This window comes from Bos javanicus, chromosome Y, assembly GCF_032452875.1.
Source record: "Bos javanicus breed banteng chromosome Y, ARS-OSU_banteng_1.0, whole genome shotgun sequence".
Classification (NCBI taxonomy): domain Eukaryota; kingdom Metazoa; phylum Chordata; class Mammalia; order Artiodactyla; family Bovidae; genus Bos; species Bos javanicus.
This window is the reverse complement of record NC_083898.1, coordinates 3501173-3514363: the sequence shown is the minus strand read 5'-3', so window position 1 is coordinate 3514363 and position 13191 is coordinate 3501173. Positions and strand designations below refer to the sequence as shown.

The 13191-nt window shown below is 45.6% G+C and overlaps 1 protein-coding gene and 1 long non-coding RNA gene across 2 annotated transcripts; one reads left to right on the top strand and one right to left on the bottom strand.

Moving 5' to 3' along the window:
* The first annotated feature begins 9036 nt into the window (after positions 1-9036).
* Positions 9037-9669, top strand: LOC133243855 (uncharacterized). Its single transcript, XR_009735212.1, has 2 exons — positions 9037-9174; positions 9564-9669. It is a non-coding gene; the product is annotated as an uncharacterized LOC133243855 (long non-coding RNA).
* Positions 9670-10485: 816 nt separating this feature from the next.
* LOC133243805 (testis-specific Y-encoded protein 1-like) lies at positions 10486-12559 on the bottom strand. The gene is given in 6 exon segments (XM_061410550.1): positions 10486-10587; positions 10704-10842; positions 10942-11015; positions 11017-11067; positions 11265-11342; positions 12131-12559. Coding segments are annotated over 6 exon segments (849 nt in total). The 3' UTR covers positions 10486-10509.
* Between the last annotated feature and the right edge of the window lie 632 nt (positions 12560-13191).

The following is a 13191-nucleotide window of genomic DNA, read 5'->3' as shown; positions in this document are numbered from 1 at the left end:
TTCTGAATCATCACCCCCAAATCTAAAAGTAGGAGGTCAAAAAAACCCCATTAATTCTACTTTCAGTAAGTCTGAAGCAAGTATTTCAGTCAAAGTTAAAAACCCCATTAAAAACAAAAAATTCAAATTATAGAATTATTCAATAATATCAAATATAGGGAAACCAATGTGTAATTTATGTGTTTTTGTTTTAAATACATGAAGTACACCTTTGTTTAAATATTGAGATGTTATTTAAAAATATAGTACATATTTTTCATATGTGTTTTAAAATGTAAAAATTATGTGTGCATGTGTTCATGAGAGAGAGAACGAGAGAGGTGGAGAAAGGAAAAGTAACAATGTATTTTGGTATTTCATGTTATTTGCAAGTTTGAAAGCTCTGCTGCTGCTGCTAAGTTGCTTCAGTCATATTCGACTCTGTGCGACCCCATAGATGGCAGCCCACCAGGCTACCCTGTCCCTGGGATTCTTCAGGCAAGAACACTGGAGTGGGTTTCCATTTCCTTCTCCAATGTATGAAAATTAAACGTGGAAGTGGAGTCACTCAGTCGTACCTGACTCAGCAACCCCATGGACTTCAGCCCTCCATCCATGGGATTTTCCCTGGAAGAGTACTGGAGTGGGGTGCCATTACCTTCTCCACTATACATATAATCTGTAGAGTGTTTTAGCAATGAAATTTTCCACTGTTTTCATGCCTTGAAGATCTCAGTATTAACTATATAGCCAGCTTGGAATGGCTTTGTTATGGTATGGTCCTGTGTGCTGCTGAACTCTGTGAAGTGCCTCTGTTGTGCTGATCTAAGTTAAAATGGTTCCAAAACCTGATGTGGAGAAGTTGATGGAGAAACTATGATGTGAGTTTGGACCAGACATGGGATTTAGTTAGAGGAGAGCTGTGGCTTCTCGTCCCAGTGGAGGAAGAGGCATGCATGCACTCCAGGCATGGAGCCAAGGCAGAAGGAACACTGTCTGAGAGTGTCTTTACCCAGCCCAGGGACATCTCAAGGACACAAACCGTTAAAATGCCTGTTAGGTGAGAGGCACCTGCAAAGATCAAGCAGGCCCTGTGTATCATTGACTGCAGTTGGAGAAGCAGAGATAGTTAATAGAAAGAGGCCTGGTGCCTGTGTACCTCCTGTTTAGTGATCAAAAGGGGAATTTGATTCATTCCATCCCCTTTCCCATTTGGCTGGCCTTTAGTCAATGTGAAGTAGCCCTATCGGTCTCCATCACAGTAGTAAAGCAAATTAAGATTCCCAAGGAAAAAAGGCTTGACATCCAGTTTGATTTGTACTGGACCCATAGTTTTAACTGAAAAGGATCAAACACAGGGACTCTTTTCAGTTTATGACTTGGGCTAAATTTAGTTCTCTTTCCCTTAAGCTACAAAGGAGTTATCTGAGAATAGTAAATGTAGTGGATACAAAGGTGATTAAACCCTCTATAGAACTTTTCCTTACCTTTTCCAGTTACATGTGTCTTACCCTAGTTTAAACATGTGACGATTTCAGTTTTGTATCTTATCTTGCCTTGGGCATGAATGTATTAAAGTTAACAGCTAATTCTTTGTTTAATTTCCCATTTTATCAAACTGAGTTTAGGTCTTACTTGACACAGTCTGATGTGCAGGAATTTTCTCGTTTATTTCAGTAATTATCAGGTCATAGAGTTATCATCCTTCCTCTACTCTATCCAACTATCTAGTCTATGATTATACTTGGGGAAACCTTTTTTCTTGTGATCTCCAAGGGTTCTTTCACAGACCTGCGGTGTACCCTCTAAGTATTGGTTCCTGAACATCAGCACACTTGGCTTCCTCTGTGGGTTCCTGGAGTTGAGTCTCCTCCTGGAGTTGAATGCCATACCTTCTCCACTTCTGGCACAGATACCTAGAATCTCTGTGCACCATTCAAGGAACCTGGAATCTTGGCTGTAGACCTATGCCAGGAGAAATCTCTCTGTTTCCTCTTCCTTTCTCCTCCTCTTTGTCTCTCCCCACTCTTTTTTCCCCCCTCCACAATTCATTTAAATCCTCTAAGCTTTCACAAAATGCTAGAAAGTGATCATCACCAAGGGGTTACCATCCCTCTCAGAACAAAAGAGGAAGGACTACAGATGACTAAGCTGTAGTGAGTCTCTTGTCTCCATTTTAGGTAATTTCCTGAGTGTGAATTCAAACACAAGTAAATTGTATTTATTTACTCAATGCTTGATTGATTGGTTTGCACTTTGAATATTTTACTAGGCCTTTCCAGTTAGTTTGCTTGGGCCAAAGCACTTTGCTAAGTGTCAGCTTAAACCACTTTTAGGTGTATAAAGAGTGTGTGTGTGTGTGTGTGTGTCCTTCTGGTCTCAGGTGAAAACTATGTATAAATGTGCAGACTATTGCATTCTTATCTCCTTTATTCTATTTCTGTAGTAAAAATATGAAATGTTTTATTTATATGTTTTTATTGTTGCTTAGGATTATCAACACTGTTACTGTTGTTTGCTCTGTAGTATGCTCCTAAGGAATACAAGTTGTATTTATTGCCAAATGAAAAGTTTCCAGTGATATGGTCCCTGACTACTTCCTCTCTTCCATTCTCTGTCATTCTACTCTACTATTTTCCCCACTGGTGCCCTGTTTTTGACAACACTGGCCTTGCTTTCCCTAAGCAAATTCCATTTCTTCCCAATCCAAAGACTTTGCAAATGCTCTTCTTCTGGAAATGCTCTTCCCCTAGGAGTGCATGGCTTGCTACATCCCTTGTTTGAGCTTCACAAATGCTGTTCAAATCACACAATGAAATCCTCACGCCCCTCCTTTTCCTTCTCCTCCTTAAAGGCACTTTAAGTCTCTACACTCTTCTTCCCTGTCCAGCCTAAAGTTCCTAGATTTTCACACACAGACACACACACACACACACACAAACACACACACACACACACACACACACACACACAACCTGAAAAGAGATAATAACATCAGGGCTTTGCTTCGTAAAATTAACTTGAGTAAGTTTCTGTGCCTGCAGAACAAAGATAGTTAATACTGAGTTGAGTTCTTTCAGGAGCTTCCTCTCTTTTTCTATTGATACCTCTCTATTTTTTTCAAGCAATGACACTTTGTGTTTTTTTACAAATGTATTGAATATCTGTCAAGATGACTATTTTGTTATTGCCTTTGGTGAATTTCCTTGTCTACTTTGCTTGTCCTTTCAGGTAAAATTTATTGTTTTATTAATGTCGCCAAAACATTGTAAGAAAAATTACTATTTATAAAAATAAAATGTTTTTTTAAAAATTATTTCTGCTGTTCATCTTTTTACAAGTAACATGAAATATTTTTGTTTATTTCTTTTTTTAAAAATAATCTTATTGTGTTGGCCAGAAATTCTAAACACTGATGTGTAAATGGGTTTTCTTGTTCTTAGTACCATCAAAGGCAATGAGGCTTAATGAATTTTTATTTCTGTTTTTAGATTTTAAAGAGAATTGTTCATTGGATATTTACAACATCTGTTGAGACATTTACTTTTCTTTCTTTCTCCCTTCATTTCCTTTTCCTTTCTTCCCGTGACTCTCTTCGTCTTTCTTTCCTTCCCTTTCTTTCCCCGCGTTTTGCTTGACTTGACCTTTCCTGAAACAAAAGGAATTCCACTCAGGGTTGAATATTACCGTCTCAGAATCCCATTCAATGTGTCATTTCTAGTATTGGAATTAACCTCCTCTTCCCCTTATTAGATTGGCTACAGTTGTATCAATGTTTCTGATTTTTTTTTTCAAAGAAGCAGCTCTTGTATTATTATCCCAACAAGTTTTATTTTTGTTGTTTTCTATTTTTGTTTCAATTCATATATACCTTCTACTTTCTTTAGGATTTTTTCTTTATAATCATATACTTTAAAAGCTTTCTTTACAAATTTTATGGAAATATATTTGATTTACAATGTTGTGTTTCAGATGTATATCAGAGTGATTTAGTTATGCATATTCATATCTATTTTTTTAGGTTATTTTCCATTATAGGTTATTGCATGATACTATTTCTTTTTTTTTTTTAACTAGATGGTTTAGGGCTTGACCTAACTTTATTTAAATAACCTATTTTGTCTGAATCCCAAATGGTTTTATGTATACATTTTTTTAAATTAAAATTTCATTCTCTATGATTTTCTGGCACGTTAATTCCAAAGATTTCACTACTTGCAGGCTGAATGTTTTAATTTATAGCTTACTGAGAATTAAGTTTTCCTTGGAGGTCTGAGGGTATGTGTGTATATACACTGGCATGTCTATATACACATCCTTTTCAGATTACTACATTTTTTAAAGATATATAAATATATTTTAAAAGATATTTTCTGTTTGTACGGTAAAAACACGAAATGTTTTCATTCTAGAAATTTGCTCCCCAAAGGAATATAGTATAAAAAGTAAAAGTATAAAACTATTCCTTTGAGAATAATCCCTACTAACAGAAATTGGAAATGTTAAACAAATGATTCATAACACTTCCTAAAGGTGGTAAGAAAAACGTTATTCAAGGTAAGAGTACTACAGCTGAGGTCTTATAATACGGGAGAGAGATTGATTTTAAGTCTGACTCCAGCAGGGACACAGCTGGGATTTATAGCTAAGGAACAGGGTGGGTCCATGTGATAGCAAAGAGAGACTGGGAGACTGAAAAGCAATGAACAACAACAGAGTGGGTGTCAGTGGATGGAAACTTATTAAGACGACCATAAGTGTGCCGGTGGATTCTGGCTCAACTGAGAGGATCATTGCTGAGGCTAGGCAAGACTGATAAGATATTGAGGTGAGTGATAAAGAATTTGATCTGATCTGAGGGTGGTCAGATCAAGGGTGAAGTATGTTTTCTAAACTGAAGTAGCAGAATCTAGCTTAGATTAGACTAAATGGACAGGCACCCCGTTATAAAGACATGAACCAAAGTTGGCAGTGCATTAATGAACTACTGCTGCATAACAAATTATCCCAAACTAACAGCTTAAAACAATATTATCTCATACTGCTGCTGAAAGTTGGGAATCCAGGAGTAATTCAGTTGAGTGTTCTGGCTCAGGTTTTCATGAGATTTTTCTCATCTGAAGCCTTGACATGGGCTGGTGGATTTCCTTCCAAGATGGCTTACTCACATAGCTGTTGAAACCAGTTTCCTTGCTGGCTGTTGGGAGAAAGCCTCAGTTCTTTCACATGGGCCTCTCTACTGGGCTACCTGAGTGTTCTCAAGATATGACTAAGCTGGCTTCTAGAGTGAGTGATCCAAGAGGATGAGCAAGGAGGCTGCAGTGCCTTTTATGACCTAGTCTCAGACACTTCATTTTCATTTCTACAATATTCTAACATTAGAAGTGAGCCACTAAGTCCAGCCTACATGTAAAGGGGAGTATAAGGTCCACCCTTGAAGGAAAGGACTTGTGGACATACTTTAAAACCCATGGCCACAAATTGTTTACATACTTGTATGTCCAAAATGCATTTTCCTGCAAATGCTTTCAAATAATTTATCCATTATAGCATTAACTTGAAGTTCAGGACCTTGTCATCTAAGTCAGGTCCAGATATGGACCAGGGTGCACTTGGGCACTATCTCAAGTGTTCAGTCACTCAGTTGTGTGCTACTCTTTGCGACCCGATGGACTGCCGCACGCCAGGGTTTCCTGTCCACCATCAACTCCAGAGGCGTGCTCCAACTCAAGTCCATTGAGTTGGTGATGCCATCCAACCATCACATCCTCTGCCGTCCCCTTCTCCGGCCTTCAATCTTTCCCGCATCAGGGTCTTTTCCTATGTGTCAGTTCTTCGCATCAGGTAGCCAAAGTATTGGAGCTGCAGCTTCAGCATCAGTCCTTCCAATGAACATGCAGGACTGCTTTACTTTAGGATTGACTGGTTTGATCTCCTTGCAGTCCATGAGACTCTCAAGTCATCTCCAACACATCAGTTCAAATTATAAAAGTGTAGTTCCTGTAGACCTGATGATCTGTGAGCAAAAGAGATGAGTTGATCTGCTCATTTCACAGCCAACATACAGTGCTGGGTCAGGCATAGATAACCTTCATAGACACTCCTGTTCCAGAAAGGGGAGGGGAGATGGGAGTCAACAGTAGCAGTTCTGAAATCCCACGGGTTCTTGTTGGCAGTCCTTTGATTAGGATTTAAGGCCTGGAAACTTCCTAGGCTTCAGTCTCTGAATTTTTAATTCTGCCCTCTGACATGATTCCATTGCAGGAAAGGTGGGTAGTATATGGTTACAGTGAAACAGTCTCCCTAGCCTACTTTCTGCTTGTCGAAGGTAGAAATCCAGAGGTCTCTTATTTTGTACTATTGCTGGTCCTTTCAGTCCAAGCTGAACTTAAATATGTTACCTTAAAAACTTGGTGTGTCTCCTGATAGTCTTACTGGTTTTCATGGTACAGCACTCCACTCCAAAGCCACCATCACACATATTTTCATAATAAGGCCTACTGTGTCTTGGTTTTCTGCTGAGATAGCTGAGGGATAACACCCTGAACCTTGGTAGAAGTCTTATTGTGTGACTGAAATGATCTCTGAGTGACACCCCTAAACTCTTTGGAGGGCATTGGCCTGCCTAAATAATGCCATGAAGCATCCCCTTCCAGCTTTATGAGGTTTAACAAAGAATTTTAAAGCCACACTCATTTTTAGACCACCTTTATTAAAAATAAATAATTAAATAAGAATTGATGTATAGGTGCTATAAAATGTTATATTTTAGACCACCTTATCTCAATGCTCGGGATAGAACCTTGTTTGAGAGCCATTAATTTTAGCATCCTCTGTCATGTTAAAAGACTGGAAAATTTCCAAATCAGCAAGTTCTGTCTAATTTTTTAATAATCTTCCTCTTAAACATTTTTTTAAATTTCCCTTTACACTTTACTATAGGCAGCAAGAAGAAATCAGGAAGCACTTTTGGCTGTTTGGCTGGAAATCTCCTTAGCTAGATATCTCAATTAATTAAGTACAGTTTCTCCTTCCTGGTACATTTTCTACTTTTCACAAACTGCAGATGTAGTGGACTTTTCTCTGCACACTCCCCAGGCTTATTTTTCCTGCTTCTACTTTCTGGCAGACATCCTGGGTGCCCCCATGTGATCCCACGTAGAATGTGTTTGCTCAGTGAGATAACGGGGATCGAATCCCTGGCTTCAGTGCTTCTGCTGGCCAGAGTTTATGTACCTTTCTCTAAGATCTTCATGTTTTTGCTATCCAACTTCCATCACCTGGCTAGGTCAATTCTGGAAGCTCATACTCACAAGCATACTGGCAGGGACTTCTATGCGCATGTGAGCACACACATGTACATGTACACAGTAACATCCCTGAGAGGAAACTTGCACACGTGCAGAATTACAAGCTTTCTTCTCTAGGAATATGAATTTTGGTAAGCACCTTTGTACTCACAACGAAAAAGTAACTTTCTTTGTCCTGGTTGTTTCCTTTCACTTGTTAATTAATCATGTCACCTTGCACTTCTAACTCTGTGCTGCTACTGCTGCTAAGTCACTTCAGTCATGTCCGACTCTGTGTGACCCCATAGATGGCAGCCCACCAGGCTCCCCGTCCCTGGGATTCTCCAGGCAAGAACACTGGAGTGGGTTGCCATTTCCTTCTCCAATGCATGAAAGTGAAAAGTGAGAGGGAAGTCGCTTAATCATGTCCGACTCTTCGCGACCCCTGCATAGGACTGCAGCCTCTCAGGCTCCTCTGTCTATGGGAATTGCCAGGCAAGAGTACTGGAGTGGGGTGCTATTGCCTTCTCCATCTGACTCTGTGACTTATCCTCAAAGGTTACAAAATCTTGGCATTTGCTAGTGACACGGACTGACCTGCAGAGCAGCGAGCAGGGTTGGAAGCACTCGCCATGAACAGCTGTATGACATGCGCTTGCGTTCTGCATTCTCCCATCACCTTGGACAGCTTCACAGTACCAGTCACATTGGTCTGATCCATGTGGGGACAGAAAACAAGGACCTTTGGGCTCAGCTGACTTGGAGAACCGCTCTCTCGGTGTGCACCTATCTAGGTCATTCCTTGTCAATGTTGTGCCCCTCTTGCTAGCCTACCACCCTTTATGGACAACAACATTCTGAGTGAGGCCTTCTGTTCTTCCTATCTGTGTAGCTTTCTGTGTGCTCCTGTCTACATGTGCCCCCAAGTGCTAACTCCATGTAGCAGGAAAAGGCCAAAGAGACACCTGAGCCTCCAAGAGCCCCAAGAGACTGTGATAGGCCTGGGTCTTATCCAATGTTGTGAGAAAGGTGCACATGGATACAGGGTCTCTTCAGATACAAAGAACAGAACCTGAGACCATAAAGGTAAGGTGGCATCCCTACACATCGTCCCTTCTGTTTAACACTACCCATGTACATGGAGTCCTGAACAGATGATGCCCTGCAAAACCTTCCCTTTCTGGGCCCACAGCTCATGCCTCCCTTGGGCAGAAAGCAGCTTTTCTAGCTCAAAGGCACCAAGAGGGCTTGAACCACCCAGGCCACAGTGATTTGCTAAATGTCAAGACTGTCTTTCAGTTGCTCTCATTAGGCCCAGGTAGGACTCCCTACAGTCACGCATCTCTGCTTGCCTACACAGCCCACATGCCAAGGAAGCCAGCCCCAAGTTGGGCCCAGGAGCGTCCAAGACGGTCACCTGGAATGCAGCTTCCCTCTGAGTGTCACCTGGTTTCAGATCCCCTATGACTAAATCAGAGATTTTGCTTCATCGAGACTGCTCGAATTCTCTCAGATGCAGACGCACACTTTTGCCCCTCAGGCCCCCAAAGCCAGTGGCAAGACCCCAGAGGAAAGAAGGAATTCACGTCAGGACTTTCAGCATGCACCATGGGGTATCTTTGGCAGGACTGCTATTGCCTAGACCCTGGACCCTGAAAACCAGCAGGCCCCGAACTGCCCCCAGGGGCTTCCCTGTCTCCCACTCTCCTGAGGTCCTTTGGGACATGCAATTACTCCTTACTCACTCCGTTCCCTCCCTCACAGGCTCATCTGGACAGAGGGTCAAATACGTACAACCATTTGTGCTTTCCTCGCCTTACTGCACTGAGAGGGAGGCAGGCTGGAAGTGCCTGGAGGCATGCCACGCTCACATCCTGTCTCTCCTAGGATGCCTGTGGTTTTGCAGGTACAGCTTACTTTAGCATGTCTCGCATTTTGTGTCACAGTGTGTGCCACACTCAGGGAGGGAATGTGCTGGCTGATGGGCTGCTCCTGGGCAGCACTGGCCCAGGACCTTCCCAGTTCTCCTTCTCACATGTGTGGAACAAGTCTCCAGTGCAGCAGGCAATCTTAGCCTCCTCACCATCCTGGGTCTTGCCATAGCCACATCCACCATTTCAACAGGCCAGCAGTGTTCCCCCAGACTCAGGGATCCATAGGCAGTGGTTTCAAAGTCCCACCCCACCTGATATGCCCTGAGTGAACCCTCAGACCATGAATCCCTTTTCCCAGTCCAAACACACACAACAACACAGTAGAAATGGTGAGCGTGTTTTGTGTTTGGTCTAATTGCAGATATCTGGAGCCATGGATGGGAGTTACCACTGGCCATCCTTTCTTCATTCCCATCCTGGACAGGGTCAGTGCAGAGATACGGAACAAACCACCTTCAGACTGGGAACGCCTCGTGCCTCCTCTTCTGGTTACTCAGCACCTCCTCTCCTGTCACGATCTCTGCATCTGCCCTGAGCTGGATACACACAAACACACACATAAACACAGCCAACACAAGCACATGTGTGTATACACACATGCTTGGCATAGGGACACAAATGCAAACAGGGAACACAGGTGTTTCAGGAGCTGACGACGCCCATGTCCAGCAATGTCGGAGATGGTGTCAGTCGGCACCATGTCCTGCCTTTGGGGCTCCCTGTCCACCTCTTCCCAAATTCATCCGATTTTCCCAAGGCAGCCTGAAGCCACTTCGAGCGCAGCATGTGTGGTGGTGGTGGTGAGATCTGAGTGGTGAATGTGGAAATTCACCCAAGATCCCAAAGTCAGCACACAGGTGCATTGGGACCACTGAGAGGATGCCCTTTCAATGATAGGCCATTGCAGGGTAAGGGGCGGGAGTGAAGGGCCCAGTTAATCTCAAACTCAGTGAGCAGCAGGAGGCTGGAGGATGGCAGGACCCAGGGACGGATGATTCTGACACAGACACTTAATTCACCCTGCCTCTAGGACTCTAGAGGAATAGGGTATCACCTAGGTATCACCTAGGACTCTCGCGCTGCAACCATAGCTGACTTGAGGGAGACTTACTTCACTCAGGGACACACCGAGTCCCCCATGCCCCCAGTCTCAGCAAGTCACCTGCTACATGCATAACCCAAATGCCGGCTCTGCAGCCAGCTTGCATGAGCCTGAGCATCACCATTTGGGAATGGATAGTGTCCCGGCTACGATAAGGCTGTCCCTCAGGGCCTACCTCCAGACCCCCTCACCACATATGTTTCTGTCAGTTATCTCTGATGGAAGAACCTTCCTCCCTGAGGTAGTACTTCAGGGGATCGTCCCACACGTCATTGCTGATGAGCTGCTGGCAACCCGAGCAAGGTCAACCCAGGGCTGACCAGGCCCCGAACCTTCCCATGAGCAGCCAAGAACTCCACCATCAATCATCAACTTTGTGCAGGCCCAAAGCAACCCCACATCAGCAATCCTGTTCGATTCTGGGCCATTGTGGCCTGACAGCCAGTTGAGAAAATTAAGGCTCCTGGTGTCCAGACTGTGGCTGGGGGATCCCCATTCAAAGTCCCAGAACCAGTGGACTGGAGTGGAATGACGTGCCCTGTATGTACCCTGCAGAAAGACAGGGAAGACTGGGGTGGACTCCACAGGTGGATCATCTACACGCTTGCACACCCACACTCATCACCCCGGGAGCCACCTTTTACCAGTGATGTCAAGGTAATACTCCTTAATGATCACGGTGTTCAAGAAGTAGGGTCAGTCCTTTTTCCTGAAAGGAAAAGATCAGCTTGCAGCAGGACTGCAAATGTCTCCACACCTGCACCTGCCAGGATAGGGAGGAGGGAAAAGGTGCAAGGGAAAAGGTGCAAACTGCTAGGGGCCTCAGCCTGCCTCCCAGGCAGGCATTAACAGCTTCCATGACGCCTCCTGAAAGTCTCACAGTGCAGGAACATGGCTAACAGGATCCTCCCACTCCCCGCCAGGTCCCATACCCACCCTTCCTCAGACTCCCTCACTGACCTTCAAGTCGATCATGTAGCCGAGAAAGTCTTGATCTTGGTTGCTGATCATGACGGAAACTTGAGGGTGGCTCATAATCTGCTTTAGGTCAAGGAGCCATTCAGGCCACACGCCGGCCAAGAAGAGCCAGGAGCATCAGCCCTAGTCTGGGGTGGAACAAGGATACTGGAACAGGCATCTGCAAGGAGCTGGGCACTGCCTGTTACCCGGCCACCGCTGATGTCATCAGGCTTTGCCATACTATCGGACACACTCATGGCTCTGGGCCCCTTGTGGTGGTGTGCATCTGAGGTGGTCTGCATTCTCCAAGCAGGGGCTGTTTCTGACCACTACTGTTCTCCTCCAGACCTGTGTATGCTGGGTAGTGGCATGTCACTGCTTACAGTCAGATTTGCAGTCCTGTGACAATCCTTGTTTGAAAGCAAAGGGGTTTTTGTGTGTGTGTGTGTGTGTGTGTGTGTGTGTGTGTGTGTGTATGTGTGTGTGTGTTGTGTGTGTGTATGTGAATGACTCACATGTCTCAGCTATATGCCAGGATCACCCACATTTACAGCACTAACTGTGTGCTGATGCTGCTCTGGTGTACCATCTCTGGTCATTCCTGACTTGGAGGCCTCAGGTGCTGCTCCTCCTCAGATGCAGGCCTGAAGGAGACACTCAAAGGCATGGCTGCAACATGTACATATGTAGCCCTGCCCAGACCCTACTCGGCTGTGCCTTTGGAGCTTGCCAATTGCCCAGGACCACATTTCCTTCAGGGGCCTCCAGCGCCCTTCCTGTGCCCTCGCCCCATCCCCTCCTCCTGCTCCTGCCCCATCTCCTCCTCCTCCTGAGCAGCGGACCCCAAGGAGCAGCGCAAAGGATACAGCTTTGGCCCAGAAGCCAGGGATGCCCTGGATGATGGCACTCCCCCAAGCCAAGTGATGCTTCCTCCTCTGATGGTAGGCCCTGCGGTTTTGCTCACACTCAGAGCTCAGTTCCACTTGCAGGGTGGCCAGTGCCTGTAGGGCATCTAGTGCCTGGTGCTCACTTGGGCTTCCCGGCCGGTCTTGGCCCTGCTTCTCCACCGTCTTCTCCTCCAGGTCCTGGGAGGACCACTGTTCCTGCTCCTCATCTGCCACAACCTCCACCTCCTCCATGATGTCTTCCGCAAGCAGCTGGAACTCCCGCCCGATCCCTGCCACGTCTCCGTTCACCAGGGTCTCACTGTCTTGCACCACCTCCACCCTAAAGAGCATGGCCTCTACACCTAGCTTGACAACTGGTGGTTGCAAGGTTCCAGCTGCGCACAGCATCAGGACGGCAGGCCGCAGGGTGAGGGGTGGGGGCTTCTCCCTGAGTACTGGGGCTCACAACTAAGAAGGTCCGGGGTCCCGGGACGCTCCCGCCTTCCTCTGACCGCCTCTCACGCTCCTCTTGGCCCAAGCTGGGGCAGATGTGAAGGGACACGATATAACAGCACAGACAATGGTGCATAATGGCGGCCCAGGCTGCAGTAAACCTGTGGGACCCACTAGCTCTTTGGGGGCGGGGAGTGAGGGGGATGGTCGGGAGGCTGGGAGTGGTGTGTTGGGGTTGGCGTGAGGCCAAGGAAAGGGGTGCCGGACAGCCCAGGCCAGGGTGAACGGGCCCTGGGACATCAGCCGAACAGGCGGGAGCCTAGGCTGTAAGCCACACACAGGCTCCTTGGCCAAATCTAGACCAAAGGCCGAGAGGGTAGTGGGTGGCACCCTTATGGACATGCCCCTAGACCGGAGGGCATCTTCCGCGGTTCCTGTGCTCCAGCGCCCCCACGTGGCCAGATTCTGCCCCAGGAATGTAGAGGGTTTTGCATGTGGCTGGGGTAGCCCCAGGCGCTGTCATTGACCTGGCTCTGGAAATTCCAACCACGGGTTCCTGCTCCGTGATCCGAACAACACACTCCTGT